This window comes from Motacilla alba, chromosome 7 (assembly GCF_015832195.1).
Source record: "Motacilla alba alba isolate MOTALB_02 chromosome 7, Motacilla_alba_V1.0_pri, whole genome shotgun sequence".
Classification (NCBI taxonomy): Eukaryota; Metazoa; Chordata; class Aves; order Passeriformes; family Motacillidae; genus Motacilla; species Motacilla alba.
The window spans coordinates 15,899,204-15,914,843 of NC_052022.1; the positions used below are offsets into that span (position 1 = coordinate 15,899,204).

The window sequence follows — 15,640 nt, forward strand, 5'->3', positions numbered from 1 at the left end:
TCCTAACCTCTTTGGAGATCACTGAAGAAAATATCAGGAAAACTCAATCCTGTCCTTTGTGTCAAGGCCCTCAAGCACAGTTGTGCCCCAGGACTGTGTTGAAAGCCCTGCCTGCCAAAGGGCTGCTTCTCCATCCTGGCTCTGTATCACCTTCACTGGTTTGATCTAATTTCACAAAGCTTTATGAAATGAATAGTGAGGGTGTAGGGAGAGCTTGGAGTACCTTGGAAGGGTTTTATTGGAATCTACAGTAACTTCACTGATGTCTGGCCTTACTACAATGAATAATGTGTCCTACCCCCCCCAAAATACTCAAAGCACCCACTGTGGTGCAGAACCAGCCCTGCATCTGCCTCAGCGCTCTGACTTAATGAGTTTTCACTGAAAAGTGCTGTCATCTCTCAGCTTGATCTGAAAGTTGAAAGCTGGACCTAAATTATCCACCCACAATAGCCTTTCTTTGTGCCTGAGTCACCTGGAAAGTGTCACCATCACTGATGAACATGTGAAAAGTGACTGAAAGCAAGAGCACTGCTGCAAAGCCTGTGCTGGTGTCTAAGCAACACATTTTTGAGACCTGCAGGAATGGCTGAGCCAGAGGATCAGAGTGGGTTTAATCAAGCTGATGGGAAAATATTGAGTTTTGTGGGTTTGTTTTTGTTTTTGTTTTTGTTTTTTTTTTTGTTTTTTTTTTCCACAGAGATGCCCCAGGTAGGAAGTGCTGCTGAACCTGCAGAGGATTCTGTGGAGACTGGATAACTCTGGAAATGCCTCCCTGTGGTGTAAATGTCCTTTGAGTGACCTCAGAGATCACTAGATAACACAGACCATGCTGATGCAGACAGTCCATGAGAGTGAGAGAGTAATTGGTAGCACTGAGGCATCAAAATTTGAGCCCCAGAAGTTAATTGGAGTGAAAATGAGTGATGGTATCATCTTCCCTGTGAAAATCTTCACCAAGGTGTTCATTGTAACACGAAGTGGATGCCAGGGAGTCACTTCTCACTGGGTGTGTCCTAGAACCCTCCTTAATTCCATGGTGCCAATTAATTCTAGGACATTTATAGCATGAATGCCTTCAGTGTGGTTGGAAGCAGAGCTAGGCAGCCAGCAGCATTTCAGGCTGGGCAGTTCACCCAAATTCTGAAGATTTGCATAACGATCTGGTGGTAGCCAGGGGTGCAAAATCATGGATCAGTTTATGTACCATGGTGGTGGAGGGTTGAGAGTGAAATGTCCCTGATTCGTCAATGCTGCAAATGCGTGTTCGCAGTGAAAATACCCACTCAGATGCTGTTTTGTTGGATGATCAGAGTGGGAATGACTGACAAGAGAGCATGAGTCATTGGGAGCTGCGCATCCCCACGTGCCTCTGATCTGAAATGCCCAAACAGATGTCTAAGCTTTTTTGAAATGCTTAAGAACATCTGGCTAAATCCAGGGAGCACCAGTCGGCTGCATCTTGTCAGTGCCTAACTGCTCAGCAGCCTGCCAGATGCTGGTAGCAGCAGCCTGAAAGCACACAGTGGAGGCTGAACTCACTCTGGCTGGATTTGTCCTGAGGCGACCCCTCTCTTACAGAGATGTTACCCACACACCTAAGAAGGCCCTGCAAATGTTTTCAGACAACATCAGAAGTCACACAATTGCAAGAATTGCTCAGGAAACATTGTCATCGATGCTCAGAACATAGTTAGACCCTGCATCAGCAACCAGAGAGATGCAAATAGCAAGCAAGGAAAATTCTAGGCTATAGAGTCAGAATTCAACCATCTCTTTAGTGAAGGATGGGAAAAACATTGAGGATACCTGAGGGGCAGAGCCCTGCCCACTGCAGGGGAAGCCCCTACTTGCCGCTGTCAGAAACCAGGCAGCTCTTGGCAGGTACCTGCTGGTACAGGAACACCTCTGAGCAAAGCTTGCAGTTACCCAAACAAAGCCTCTCCCTCTCTATAGCTGTCTTCCAGAAGTATGTTAAAGACTGCCACACCTAAAGCACCCAGAGGTGAAACTGGGGAGGAGATGAGTTCAGAGCCCAGCCTGGTACCTCCCATCCACACCCCAGTTCCCTGCTCTCTTTGCTGAGGAAAGCCCAAACTATTGTTCCCAGTTTTCAGACCTCAGTTCCACCCTGCCTGCTCCAGGCAGAACAAACAATGTAATGAGGCAGTTTGGGGACGTGGCCTTCTTGGGAAGGCAGAAGAGAGCACAGCTGTGCTGTGGGTTTGGCAAGGAAGCCCACTGTGCTGTCCACTTTAAAGCAAACTCTGGATGGTGAGAGGTGCTTCAGGAAACAGGGCTCCTGTCTGTGTCTCTAATCTCAGCCAGGAGCTTCCCAAAGAGGTTGTATCTGTGCTTGCCCTGTTTACGCCTCACTCTGTCCTTGCTCTGCCCTTAATCCTCTTAGCAGGTGGGGAGGTGGAGAAGCCAGGATGTACCTCCAGCCCATCAGTGCCCTGTGCAGTTTGCTCTCCAGCAGTGGCACAGGCTGGACAAGGTTGGCTGGTGCAACTAATAAGTCTGTTGAAAGCATGGAGCTCGACAGCTTGTTGCAGACGTGAGTTCTAGCAAGGCCCTTATGATGCTCACTGCTTCAGCAGTATCCCCCTGAGCATTGTGCAGGGTTCCTAAAGCACAGCTGGCTCCTGCTGATGGCCCGGCATCATTTGTCCCAGTGCTGCTGAGGTTCTACTAAGGCAGCATTTGGGACATACTTTGCCACCCTGAAAAATTCTCGCACAGCATGGAGATGGGCAGAAAATGCTCCCTCTGCCATTCCTTAAGATATGCATGCCTTGTCTAGGTCAGAAAGGGCCCTCAGAGGGCCTCATCCTTCATCTGGAGTAGGTAGAGCTGATCCAGAGATGAGAAAGAAGGGTGATTGGAAGCTAGATGTCACAGACTGCAAGGAAAGAATGGGGAGAATCAGAAGACCAAGCAGAGACTCAAAAAAGGCCTCACTGAACATCTTCAGCAACCCACAAGTGGCATTTACTCCCAGAGACCTGCTGGGATGTAGGGCACAGCAGTGATCTGACAGAAGTTTTCTCTGCTGCAGCTGAGCAACAGCAGCGTAATTGCTGGTTCAGATATAATGAAGTCAATTGTGCAACGCCTGCTGCATTGCCCAGAGCGTGTGCCCCGGTACAGAAACAATAAAGCTAATTCCAGATCTCACTACAGTCCTAAGCCCTGAATCACAGGGCAGTGGCAGGAGCAGGGAGGCACTCCCCGGGACACAGGCAGCCCCCAAGCCAAGCCCCAACCTGCGAGGCTAAAAGGGGCTGGCGGACAAGTTGGAACGAGCTCTTTCTCAGGCACAGCAGGCCCCGGGTGAGCAGCCTTCCTGGCTCAGAGCCAGCTGCCCTGGCTGCCAGTGTCACCTGCCTTTCTTCATGTCCTGGGAAAGGCAGCTACACACCCACGGGAGCAAAATAAAACCTCACCTGTCTAATTGCAGTGACTTCATGTCAGAGGTCTGAGCATGCCTGGTGTGAACAATCTGCCTCCAGGCGGGTGACAGAGGGACTGAGCCTGCTGAGGTGGGCCCATGTTCTTAGGGAATACTGTTGTGCTGCGCTGATGGGCTTCTGTGGGGGTGCCAGTGATGCTTTTCTTCTTCTCCATCAACTCTCAGAGCTGGTGATGGCATAAGCAGTGCAGTGAAATGCAATGAAAAAGTGCAATGAATTCTGCAAGGTTGTGTGATGGTAGGAACTCCTGGAGGGATATGGGTTACCCCAGAAGGCTGAAGGGGCTCTCCGTACACCAGACAGAAGTGTAGGCATGGTGATGTCTTCATGCCCAGCCCTTTAGGCCTTCCTGTCTTACAAGTTCTCAGAACAGCAACAAAGCTGCGGCACGCTCTGTCACAATGCCAAAGACATGAGCTGGCAGTGATGGGGCAAGAAGCAGCCACCACTTCCCCTGCTCCCAGGAGCTCATGCCTTGCCTGTGGGACTGCAGCTGAGCCCCTGGGCAGCAGAGGGGACGTGGCAGATTCACATGGGGCAGCTCTGCAGATGCACCCACTCCTCTGAGGTACATAAACCACAGCCAGGTGGGCCAGTCCTGCACCCACTGGGAAAGAAAATAATTCCTGTCACAGAAGCTTCTTGACGATGGCCCTGCGAGCCCTGGCCTTTGGAGAGCAGTTGAGCGTCCCCTGGCTGGAGAGATGTCTGCAAGGTGTTTTGTTTTACTTCTGGAAGTGCGTTGTATAATAATACAAACAGCTTGTTGGCCCCAGGGCAAGCCAAGGGCAGAGCTGGGCCTGTACAAACTAGCCTCGAGTCTTGGGGATTGCTGGAGAGTTGTTAAAAGTGGGAAGGACGTGCTGGCAGCTGGCCAAGCACTGTTGGATGTCAGAGGGAAACAGTTAATGTGATAAAAGCTGCATTTAATAACTCTGCGGGGTAATGGCTCCCTGGGTGCTCCTGCTGGGAGCTGTTTGTGTGCAGAGAGAATGTGATACTGTGAAACAAGGGCTGTCCTCCCTGCTCCTCCCAGAGCCTGGGGGCTGGGAGCCAGTGGCCTCAAGTCACTGGGCTGACACCTTGAGTTCAATGGGCATCTTGAGGATGCCTGGCTCAAACTGGTATCTGAAAGCCTCCTAGCAGAGTTAAGCCAGATGATGAGAGGCTGTGCATGTGAAATAATAGCAATTTGACAGAATTTCCCTGTTGCAAGGTCTCGGAGCACCAATCTGCTGAATTTTCATGCTTAATGTGGCCCTCTTCATTAGGACAAGCCACCTCCAGGCACCCTGAGCACACCTAGGGCTGCTGCACCGTGCCCTTCCCTGCAATGGTGTGAACTGAACAGCGTGACTCTTGCTCTGCCACGTTATAGCCTGGCACTGGACACATTGTGGAGAGCTTTACCACCTCCCAGGCAGGAGGATGCAGAGTCTGGCAAGAGCTGGGCACCCAGCACTCCTGCATATGTTGGGGCACCCAGCACTCCTGCATATGTTGGGGCACCCTAAGCAGCCTTATTGGGTGCTGATTAACATGGAAGACCCACTTGCCAAACAATCCTGGTTTCAGGTATTGAGATGACAGGTCTGCTCAGGAAAAAAGGCAGGGATGTAACCGGCTTGCTGTGAGGAGGGTGTGGTGCCCGGGGAGGCAGCCGGGGAGCCCATGCGCTGGTTTGAAACAGGGAATCATCAGCAAAGAGCTGCTGGGATGTGCAGGGATTCCTGCCAGGCACCCCTGGCTTGAACGGTTTGATCAATGGTCTTAAAATGAATCCCACACTGCTGCTGATCAAGTGTGAGGGTGGCAAGAGAATGTGCAGAGTTAAAAGTCACAAGACTGCCCCTTCCTAAAATTCTCAAATTAATTACTTCAAGCAATTTTGCAGTAATGTGGCCTTTAAATCAGACAATTCTTCACCATCTCTAAGATTTAATTGTCCCCTTCAACAGTTGCTACCCTGCCAAGCTTAGCATTATCCCAAATTTTTCTTAGTAAACATTTCTTATCACGGTGGGCCTTGCAATCAGCCCTGGGGATCCCCACTGCAAAGGCCTTCAGGAGTCCAGCCCTGGCTAACAAGCACACCTTTGCTATTGATGCCTCCGGTGCAAAACAGGCTGGCTTAGCACGCCAAATAAATATTCAAATGAAATAAATATAGGGGCAACACAAAAAGTAGCTCTGGAAAGACCATTGGCAGCAGCTCTGAGCTTCTTTCATCTGTGAACACGGAAAACTGATTGTTTCACCTCTCTTTGCAGCAATGCCGTGATTTATGCAAACACTGTTAGCACTATCTCCTGCCAGCTTCCAAGTGAGGATGTCATACCAACGGTGTTGATCTGAATCAGCCAGACATATAATCATGCTGAAGGTGATGACAAGTTTGCAAAGCAATACTTTCCTTACCTGAGACAAGGATATCAGCAGTAAATACATTTTCCAGTATTTAATTCTCTGATGATAGAATAAAAAAAAAATTCTTCTGGTATTTCTTTCTGGTATTATCAGTAATCTAGAGTTTTCTGGGTCAACCAGTTTATTTTCTTAATGACTGGAGTGATTTCTGTTCTTCAGTCCTTTGGAATTATCCTGGTTTTCCCAGCTCAGTTAAAAATTGCCATCAGCAGCTCAGCAAGACTGTTAGTTAGACCCACTAATGCTCTCAGTGTGGGCCTGACAAACTGCAAATGTTGATTTAAGCAGGTAATGTGTAACATGTGGGTATGCTACAGATGGCATCCAAACTGCAGTCTTCTTTTTGCATCCACAGCACTGCACAGCACTCTCTCCAAGGTTCTACTCTTGCACTGGTAGTTAGGCACCAAGGGCTATGGAAAACCACAGAAAGCTGCTTTCTGGCATTCTTTTTTCCTCTTTCTCATTTTCTCTTCATGCAAATGCATTTGCTCCATATCCTTTTTTATTTGTCCCTGCTTGGCTCACTGTTTGCCTTTGAGCCATGCCTAGGTGATGACAATGGGACAAGGTTGGGCACGTAGCTGGAGGGCACAGTGAGGACCAGACAGCCTGTGACCCCAGTCCTACCAGGTACTGCAGAAAATCCTGGCCAAGCCAGATGAACACGAGGGATGTGGAGCTTGGGAGAGTGTGGGCATGGACGTGTTGGTGTGCATGAGCAAAATCAGGTTTTGCTTCACAACAGAATCCCTTCCTGTCCAGTGTCAGCTGCAGCTTCTCCTCCCCTCTGCAGCTGGAGGGTTCCCCAGCATATGGAGGGGCTGTGTGGTATCAGTCTATGCATTATCTTTCATCTCCCTTCCCTTGGGATCTGATCCAGGCCGTGCAGCTCCCAGCTTCCCCGTAGATGAGTTTGGGGTGTTCAGCTCCTGTGCCCCACAGGGTTATCCCGCCCAACCTGTCACCAACCACACGCCAGGGATGTGGGCAAAACCCTGCTGCCATGAGGCTCAGCTGCTCCCTGGGCCTGTGAGCCTGCTCATCATGGATAACCTGTTCAGTCATGGGCTTCTGCCATCTCTGCCAGCCTCTGACTCTGTTGATTTAAAATCTGCAAGCACCTCGGTTTTGCCTGGGTTTTGGCTGGGGCAGCATCCCCATTGTCAGCACACGCAAGCATCCCTGCAAGGCACAGCCTGGGACTCACAGCCTGCCTCTGTCACATTGCTAAATCTGGCTCAAAGTCATCGCCCTGCTTGAACGAAAGTCACCCTGACTTTGCTGTTTCTCACTTCTCTTTCTGCTATGCAAACCAAGAGCAGCTGCATGACTTTGCCTCCCTGGATTGTCCCCAGTCTCTAGAAGGTACAATTCTAAAACAGCCATCTGAGATGAGAACAGAGTGGACAAGGAGATGGGCAGATGGCTGAGAGCCTGGCCTCCGAGACAAACATGTGGAACATCAAAAACATGAAGGTGTGAAGAAATTAGCGGGGAAGTTAGGCAGGGTGGTCAGGGCTTTTTGGATGAGGCAGCAGGACTGTGAGTAAAAGAACCAACGCAGATTTTAAAAATGGGGGTCCTGCTCAAGCAATGTCTTCACCAGCCCCCAGTACTTGCGGGTTCCCAACCTGATGTGGCCCTTTCAGGGGTGAGCAAGCTGGAGCAGGCTGGAGCTCCCACTGACCCTTTTTTGTGGCTGCACCAGCGCTGTGGCCATCCCAAGAGATGGCCAGCCTCGCCATCTGTCCTAGAAGCAGGCAGGCATAGGAAGGTGGCACAGAAATGGCACCCAGGAGCCTGTCTCACTCTGCTCAAACCCTCTCACTCCATCCTAGTGGCTTTGGCTCCTGCTCCTTCCCTGCTGCAGCTCCACTGCAAGGAATGGGGACCCTTCCTTGGGGAATGGGAAGAAGAGGAAGGGAGTCGGCTGATGTGATGAGGGGGAGCAGCAGGCACACGACTTGCTGAGCACTTCTTAGCTCAAAAATTGCCAAGAATACATTTTTTCTGTACATAATTGCCAGGTTTTTTTTTTTAAGGCTGTGAAAGGGCTTGTGTTTTCATGTGGAAATCAAAAGCTGAAATGTTGTGCAGTGCTGAAAAAAAATATAGCTTAATTTGTGGTTTGCATAATAACATATCATGGGTTTTTATGATGCAATTCTGTTGGCTTCCTGAGAGATTGGGTAACCAGGATAAAAACATTTGGTCCGTTGGCGTCCTGCTTTGCTCACCCAAAACCTCTTTCCTCAGAAAGCCTCAAGAGTATTGCATGACCATTTTTGAGACCCTGGAAAGCTGAAAACAAGCTTGCAACACAACGATCCCCAAAATTTGTTAAGAAATAAGGGTCTTCTTGAGACACGCTCAAGATGCCTGTGCTTGATTTGAAGCTGATGTGAGCATCAGGACTTCAGGCAGACCTAGGAGGAAAGGGCAGGTAAAGAGGGCAGGGTGCTGTGGCTGAAGGTGTGAGGCACCAGCGGGTGATGGGCTTCTTTTATTTGGCTGCTGCCAGGTTTGAGTAGAAGCGTGACTGTAACAGGTCTGGGATGAGGTGTGGCTGATACACATCTTCTCTCCTACCAGTGCTGTGGTGGGCTCCTGCCCAACTGTCCACTGCCTCCTCTAAGAATATTGGGGAGGTGTCAGTCCTCCCCACTCCATATCCGGATCTCAAGGTGCGAGGGAAAGTTTTGCCATGAAGGCATCAGCAGTGTGCTCCCCCGGCTCCAGATTCACAGCCAGCATGTGGAGCTCTCTCCTATCCCAGCACACAGGCCTCCCCACCGGTGTGCACAGAGCGAGCTGAGATCTGTCATCTCAAGGGCCTCCTTGTGCTCACATCAGCTGCAAAAGCAGGGAAAGGAAAGCAAGGCGCCAAGACTCGGCTACGCCCCGGCGGCTCCTCCTCGCCCTGCCAGCCGCAGGATGGGATCCCTGTGAAGCAGCCTGTGGCTCCATCTAGTGCCCAGGCGGCTCTGCACCCATTGCTGGGCAGCTGGGCCAAATCACAGCCCCGGCAGCCGGGGAGGGCGCCCTGGCAGCCCCCCTGGGAGCCCCTCCATGCCCGTGGGCAAACAGGCACAGTGCTGCAATGGCATCCAGGGAAAAAATCCCTGGGGACAGGAAGTACTCCAAGCCGTTGTTCAAGGAAATCATTAAGTTGCTGGCTGATGGCAGGGGATGGGTCTCCCATCCCCTGGAGAGAGAAATGCCTTTGGCACACGAGATGATGCCCTTGGTATTTCATCCACCCCAGGCGCACGACTCATGGCTGGGGAAGGCTCTCCTCGGGGATATCTGTCCTGGAACGTGTCCCTGAGGAGTGCTGGGAATGGCCTGTCTCAGGCTCAGGCCTCCTCATTCTGCCAGGCTTCCCAGCTAGGAATTTATGGGAGGTGAGGAAGCTTCCAGCTGTAGGTGTGTAAGTGTGGAAGTGGATCCAAAAGGCTCTGACCCTGCAGAGATCAAGCTCCCTCCTTCTCCCATCCAGGCCGCAAGAGGGAACCATAAATCTGCGTGGCGAGAACACGGAGGCTCCGGTGAGCGGGACCGCCCAGGAGCCTGAGAATGGCCGAGCACAGCCCCTCTGCAGCAGCTCTCCAGGCAGGGGCCGTGAACGAGAAAAGCCAACAACGCAGCTCCGGGTGCATTCTACGGGCCCTGGGCGCCCTGGTGCTCGGGAGGCCTGCAGCTCCCGGTGCCGGTGACACCGCGGTGCCAGAGCGGTGCCCGGCGGCCCGGGCTCCCGGCAGGGAGCTGTGCCCGCCGCTCCGGCGAGCTGCGCCCCGTCACGTCCCCTGCCCCGACAAAGCGCTGAGTCACCTCAGCTGTCCCCCCCGGCCGGCTCCTCCTTCCCGGCGGGACCGGCCGGGCAGCTGACTGGGCGGGAAGCCAGCGGCGCCGGGCGCTGCCCCGGGGCTGCAGCCGTGCCCCGCCGCGCTGCGCTGTCAGCACCGGCACCGGCGGGACAGGCCGGTGCCACCGCACCGGCACCTTGCTGGCGCTATCCGGGGCACAGGCGCGGCCCCGGGAGCGGAAGGCGGGCGGGGGCCGGAGCGGGGCTGAGGAGCGAGCGGCGCTGAGGGGGCTCAGGAGGACCCGGCCGGCGCTCCCGGCCCGCACGCGCCTCCCATTACGTCACCCGGCGAACGGCGAGGCCGTGACGTCAGGGGCCGCGGTTGGCTGCGGCCGCCGCCCGTCGCGCAGCGGCGCCGCCTCCAGGCCCGCGGTGGCCCGGGCGCGGGGACGCGCGACACCGGCCGCGGGCGGCCCGGGCGGGCGGGGAGGGTTCTGCGGCGGCGCTCAGGTGGGCACCGGGGCGGGACGGGGCGCAAGGGGCGCAAGGGGCCGCCGGGGAGAGGCGAACCGTGGCGCGCGGGGGGAGCGGGGCCGGTGCCGTCCCTTGCCGCGCTGCCACCGCCGCCCCTCCCGGTGCCCCAGATCCGCTGGCCGCAGCCCAGGGCCGCCCGCCGGTGGCGGCGGGGCGGGGTGCGGAAACTTCCAGCAGCGGCGGGCGGCCCCGGGAGCGCCGTGTTTACGGCCGGGCCGGGGGGCGGTCCCAGTGCCGCGGCGGTGCCGGTGCCAGCGCCAGCACCGCCCTCCCGTCGGCTGGGACTCACGGGCCGGGGGCGAGTACCGGGGGCGGGACGGGACCCCGGGGGGTCGCGGGAGGCTGCGGCGGCCGCATTCTGCTCCTGTTCCCCACCCGGAGCGGGCCGGCCGATGGAAGTGTCCCGGCGTGCCCGGAGATCGTCCCCCGCTGAGCCCTTAATCCTCTCCGGCCGCTAAGCACCTTAGCGGGCTGCGCCCTCCCCGCCGCCCCCCGCCCCGGCACTGAGCCCCGCGGGAAGCGGGCAGGGAGCGGCGCCGGCAGCGGGGACCCTCCCCGTGCCTGGGCCAGCTGGGGTGACGCCGGCGCGTCAGCAGCAAAGGGTCCCCCGGCTGGGGCTCCCGGTGCTCCCAAGTGGCCAAGGAGTGGGCAGGGTGCTGGGGAGCTGGGCACGGCGTGGCACTGGGTTGCTCTGGGGAGGCAGTGGGGTGGCCGAGGTGCTGCAGAGAGTAAGCAGCCTGCCCTCGCTGTCCCACACCCAGCACTACCAGGTTGTGCCTGTGAACCCCTGACTTTGCCTTCTCCCCCTGCAGTGACCCCGTGGGACAGCTCACATCATGGTCGACTACTACGAAGCGCTGGGGGTGAGCCGCAACGCCACCGCTGAGGACATCAAGAAGGCGTAAGTGTATGGCAGCATGCCTCTGCCTGCGGGCCAGAGTCCCCCAAGCCACCCCCACCTGGTGCCAGTGAGGCAGGGGCTCCCTTCGGGCCGGTGGGGACAGGGCCCAGCTCCAGAGGTGACAATTCAGCCTTTGTTTCCTTTGTATGGATGCCAGAGCGGGGTTGGGCTTTGCTGCCATACAAAGGCATCTTTTGGTGGGGTTCGGTTCCTTTCTTCCTGCTGTCAGCCTGGGGCTGGAAGCAAGTTTCAGTGGTGTTTGGAGGCTCCCCTCTCTCTCTCTCTCTCCCTCTCTCTCTCTCTCTCTCTCTGCCAGAGGGTGCAGGGATGGCACATGGTTGGGGCACAGGGACTCTGCTGGCATCAAAGTCGGGGGACTGGAGGTTACAGAGTGAAGAGCAGCATGTCCCCTCTTAGGGATGTGGGCCCTGTGGGCAGGTTGTTGCTGTGCCCCAGGTCCTACTGGGGAGTTGACAGAGCCTCCTGAGTCTCTCCAACTCCTGCCTGGTGCCCTGCCCAGGTGCTGCTGCTGTCACTGGGGTGAGGCATTGCCTGAGGGGAATGCCATCAGATTGCTGGCTTGCCAACAGGTGGCAGAGGTCCCCAAGAGGGGCTTCCCAAGAGGGAGTGGGAGAAGCTGAGAAGCGTGGGTTAACCCTAGCTAGCTGCAGCGGGGAGGAGAGGGCTGCTGGTGCTCTCCTGGCCCCAGGGGGCCTCTAGCAACCCCTGGTCCATGCATACTCACAGTGGAGCCCATGAAGGCTCCAGAACAAACCTGTGAGCATTGTCCAGAGCCATCAATGAGCACAGCTGAGGTGGGCACACATTGCTCTGCTGTGGTCATGCTGCAGTTCTGGGGTAATTTCTGTTTTGTTTGTTTAGTCTGTGTGTGTTGATGTGTGTATGCATAAATATGTATATACCTATGTATATGTGTATATATATTTATATATGAAAACACATACTCTTGGAAGGAAGAACTAGTCCAGGAGCTCCTCTTCAGTGCCTGAGGCTGTAGGGTGCTGGGTGAAGCAGCTTGGGGTGCTCCTGCCCACAGGCTAGGAGGTGCATGCTCAGGTGGGGGTGCTGGCCCAAGAGCCCAAGGGCTGCTGCGTGCCCATCACTGCCCCTGTGTGCAGGTACAGGAAGGCTGCGCTGAAATGGCACCCGGATAAAAACCCGGACAACAAGGAGTATGCTGAGCAGAGGTTCAAGGAGATCGCTGAGGCGTACGAAGTGCTGTCGGACAGTAAGAGGCCACAGTGATGTCTTGTTTGTGTGTGTCTGCCCTTAGAGCTGTTCATGCTGGGATGTTCTGCTTCTGGGCTCACCCAGGTTGCATGTCTGGCTGTCCCAGGAGGCAGTGGGTCCCTACAGCTTTACCACACAGCTTTTCAGCCTTGGTTACTTCTTCACGTGTCTCCCAAAACAGCCCTTGGTAGAGATGCTGAGCTGTTGGCATCCACAATGGGCTCTCCCCAGTGGGCCCGAAGCTTTTGCATTCTTGCCCAGTGGTCTTACTTGGGTTTGGGTGCAGTGCGGGGGTGGCAGGGGTTTGTGCCAACCACCTCCTCTTGCTCCCTGCTGTTCTGCACCTCCCTTAGTTGGGAGAAGTGTCAGTGCTCCTGTCCCCACCTGGCAGCCGGCTTCCCCGCAGCCCCCTTTCTTCTTCCAGAGCAGAAGCGTGACATCTATGACCGCTATGGCAAGGATGGACTCATGGGAGCAGGTGAGTAGGACCGTGGGGGTTAGTGCAGCTCTGGATACCTCCCTGTCTGGAGACCCAGGGTGGGTCAGTGCCACCAGGGCTCCCCACCCTTCGGGGGAGATGTCACCCAGGGCTCCATTTGACACTGAGTGTCTTCCCTCCAGCAGGACAGGGTGGCTCCAGGGCCAGTGCCGGGGCCCCCGAATTCACCTTCACCTTCCGCAGTGCTCACGACGTCTTCCGGGAGTTCTTTGGCGGACGAGACCCCTTTGCTGAATTCTTTGGTGCGTGTGGGGCAGGGGAGCCTGGCTCTTGGGCATCTCTCTGTCTGTGGGGCAGCTGCTGAGCTTGGGGATAGAGCTCATGGCTGGCCCTGGCTGAGGGTCCCCACATCAGTGCCCTGCTTCTGGTTCACCACGCTGATGGGGTAATGCTGCTGGGGGGCCCTGCCTTTCAGATGACATGCTGCCCTTCTCTGAGCTGCGAGGACCTGGCTCCCGGCACCATGGGGGAGGCCACTTCTTTTCCCCCTTCCCAGGATCCTCAGGTAGGAGATGCTGCCATTCCTCCCAGCAGGAGAGTCCTAGAGCACTGTGTTCCCCTGTGCAGAGTCTGTCCCCTGACCTCTTGCCACCTGCCCTGGCACCAACCTTGTTGCTCCCTTCTCTAGATTTCTTCGCCTCATCCTTCAGCTCTGGTGCAGATGCAGGACTGGGCTTCCGCTCTGTTTCCACCTCCACCACCTTTGTCAACGGCAGGCGTATCACCACCAAGAGGTGAGGGCAGTGCCAGCCCATCTTGCTCCCACAGACTTCCCTCCATCAGCAAGCCTCTGACCCTGCAACTTCCTGCTGTGGTGCACTGGCTGCATGGCCCTTGACCGTCCATCTGTTTGTTTGTCTGTCTGCAGGATTGTTGAGAACGGGCGGGAGCGGGTGGAAGTGGAGGAGGATGGGGAGCTGAAGTCGATCCACATCGATGGTGAGTAGGGGCACTGCAGGCTGAGTTGTTGAGATCTGCGCCCTTTCCCTTTGGGGTGTCTGGGAGGTGCTGCATCCAGGCTTTGTTTTGGACTGAGCCTTGGTCGGCCCTGGTTTGGAGCTCTGAAGGATTGGTGGAGTGAGTTGGAGGTGCCAGGGCCCCACACCGGCTTTGGGGAACTGGAGTGTATGAGTCCCCCAACCCCTGCCCCTGTCCCCACAGGTGTTCCTGATGACATGGCGCTGGGGCTGGAGCTGAGCCGGCGGGAGCAGCAAGCCTTCCCCAGGCCACGGCCCCCCTCACCGCCAGCACCGGCCCCACACCAGACCTCGAGCTCCTCCCCTGTCTGCCTCTACACGGATAGCGAGGACGAGGATGAGGACTTGCAGCTGGCCATGGCCTACAGCCTCTCTGAGATGGAAGCTGCGGGGCACCACCAAGCAGGTGGGCACAGCCCTGGCTCCCTTTCGGCACCGGGGGGCAGCCACAGCAGCCCGTCCTCCACCCGCAGAGCCCGTGGTGCCCGGGGGAGGCTGGAGCAGGAGCCACGGGGGGCCAGCAGTTCTGCTACAGTGGGACATGAACCTGCCCCCAAAGCGAAGCTGTGGCACTGCCCCCTGCTCTGAGCATGGGGCGGGGGGAGGAAAGCAGGGCTGGAGTCTGACTGCTTGGAACTCAGCTCCTGCCTCCCCTAGCAAGGGAGGGGGTCTCTTCGGCCCTGCCTCCTTGCTCAGGTGAGCGGATGGCTAGTGGCATCCCAGCGCTGGAGGCTCCCAGACTTGGAGGTACTGGCTTGAAGAGGAGCCCCCTTGATGGGGTCCCAGGAAGAAGGGCAGCTCCCTGCCCTGTCTGCTGGAAGTGTGGGGGGCCCATGGGCAGGCATGCTCTTGCTGTGCCCGCCCCTCTCTCCCTGCCAGCCCTGCAGGCGGGCAGGGTCTCCAGCAGGTGCCTCCCTGGCTGCAGCCTGCCCCTGCCCAGGCTGCAGGGAGTGCTGAGTTGAGCTCCCCTCTTTGCAAGGAGGGTTGTGCACATAGCCTCTGCTTGGTGCCTTGTGTCTTGTCTCTTCCCTCTGGATGCTGTTGCTCCTGCCTGTACTCCCTCCTCCTCTGTCTCCTTGCAGACTCTGCCTGGTCACTCCCTTCCGTATGCCTTGCACGCCCTCCAGGGCACTGTCCCTCCTTGCTTCCCACAGCAGCAGTGACCCTCCGTGATGTTCACAAGTGTTCCTACCCTCTTCATTGCCCGTAGTTCTGCCTTGGCTGTCTTCTTCCTCCGCCTGGGACCTTCCTCCCTCCCTCCCTGCCTCTCCCCAGCCTTTGGCCGAGGAGGATTTCACAGGTGCTGTTGTGTACCCCCCTCCGCTTGTCTCCCCAGGTGTGTTCTGAGGCTGCTGCGCCCGGGGACCGCGCACGCCCACTCGCCCACGAAGGTTCTCCCAGCCAGGACTCCGCTTTCTCCCTGCACGGCCACCCCCTGCCACCCCCTTCCCCAGCACCCTCTGGCTCCGTGGGATGCGGTGAGGGGGGGCATGACAGGGCTTGTGGCCAAGCAATACCTGGGGCTGGGGGGAGAGGCCCTGGGCACCACAGGGTGGTGGAGAGGGTGGTGATGGGGGTTGCTGTAGATTAGGCTGCTGGCTGCATGCAGCGAGGGGCAGCATGGCTGGGCTCAGCCAGCAGGGCTGGGCTCTGCCCCCCTCCTCGCTGTAGCCCCCCTCTCTACCCCCCTTCTGCTAACAGCTGTCAATAAACCTGTTTGCAGTAGCTTCTGCCTGTGGGGACTTTTCTGGGCTGGGGCTGCAGGGTTCT

The 15,640-nt window shown here is 56.5% G+C and overlaps 1 protein-coding gene across 4 annotated transcripts; it reads left to right on the forward strand.

Moving 5' to 3' along the window:
* The first annotated feature begins 9,804 nt into the window (after positions 1–9,804).
* Positions 9,805–15,595, forward strand: DNAJB2 (DnaJ heat shock protein family (Hsp40) member B2). 4 transcript variants are annotated; one of them, XM_038143205.1, is made up of 10 exons: positions 9,815–10,218; positions 11,055–11,143; positions 12,283–12,392; positions 12,819–12,872; positions 13,019–13,135; positions 13,309–13,398; positions 13,522–13,627; positions 13,762–13,832; positions 14,055–14,276; positions 15,207–15,595. In XM_038143205.1, exons 2-10 carry the CDS (start codon positions 11,079–11,081, stop codon positions 15,215–15,217), a joined length of 846 nt encoding a protein of 281 aa, XP_037999133.1. In that variant the 5' UTR covers positions 9,815–10,218; positions 11,055–11,078; the 3' UTR covers positions 15,218–15,595. The 4 variants fall into 4 exon arrangements, with proteins under 4 accessions (XP_037999130.1, XP_037999133.1, XP_037999132.1 ...); XM_038143204.1 differs by having other exon boundaries at positions 9,817–10,218; positions 13,016–13,135; XM_038143202.1 differs by lacking the exon at positions 15,207–15,595 and having other exon boundaries at positions 9,805–10,218; positions 13,016–13,135; positions 14,055–15,200.
* The last annotated feature ends 45 nt before the right edge of the window (positions 15,596–15,640 follow it).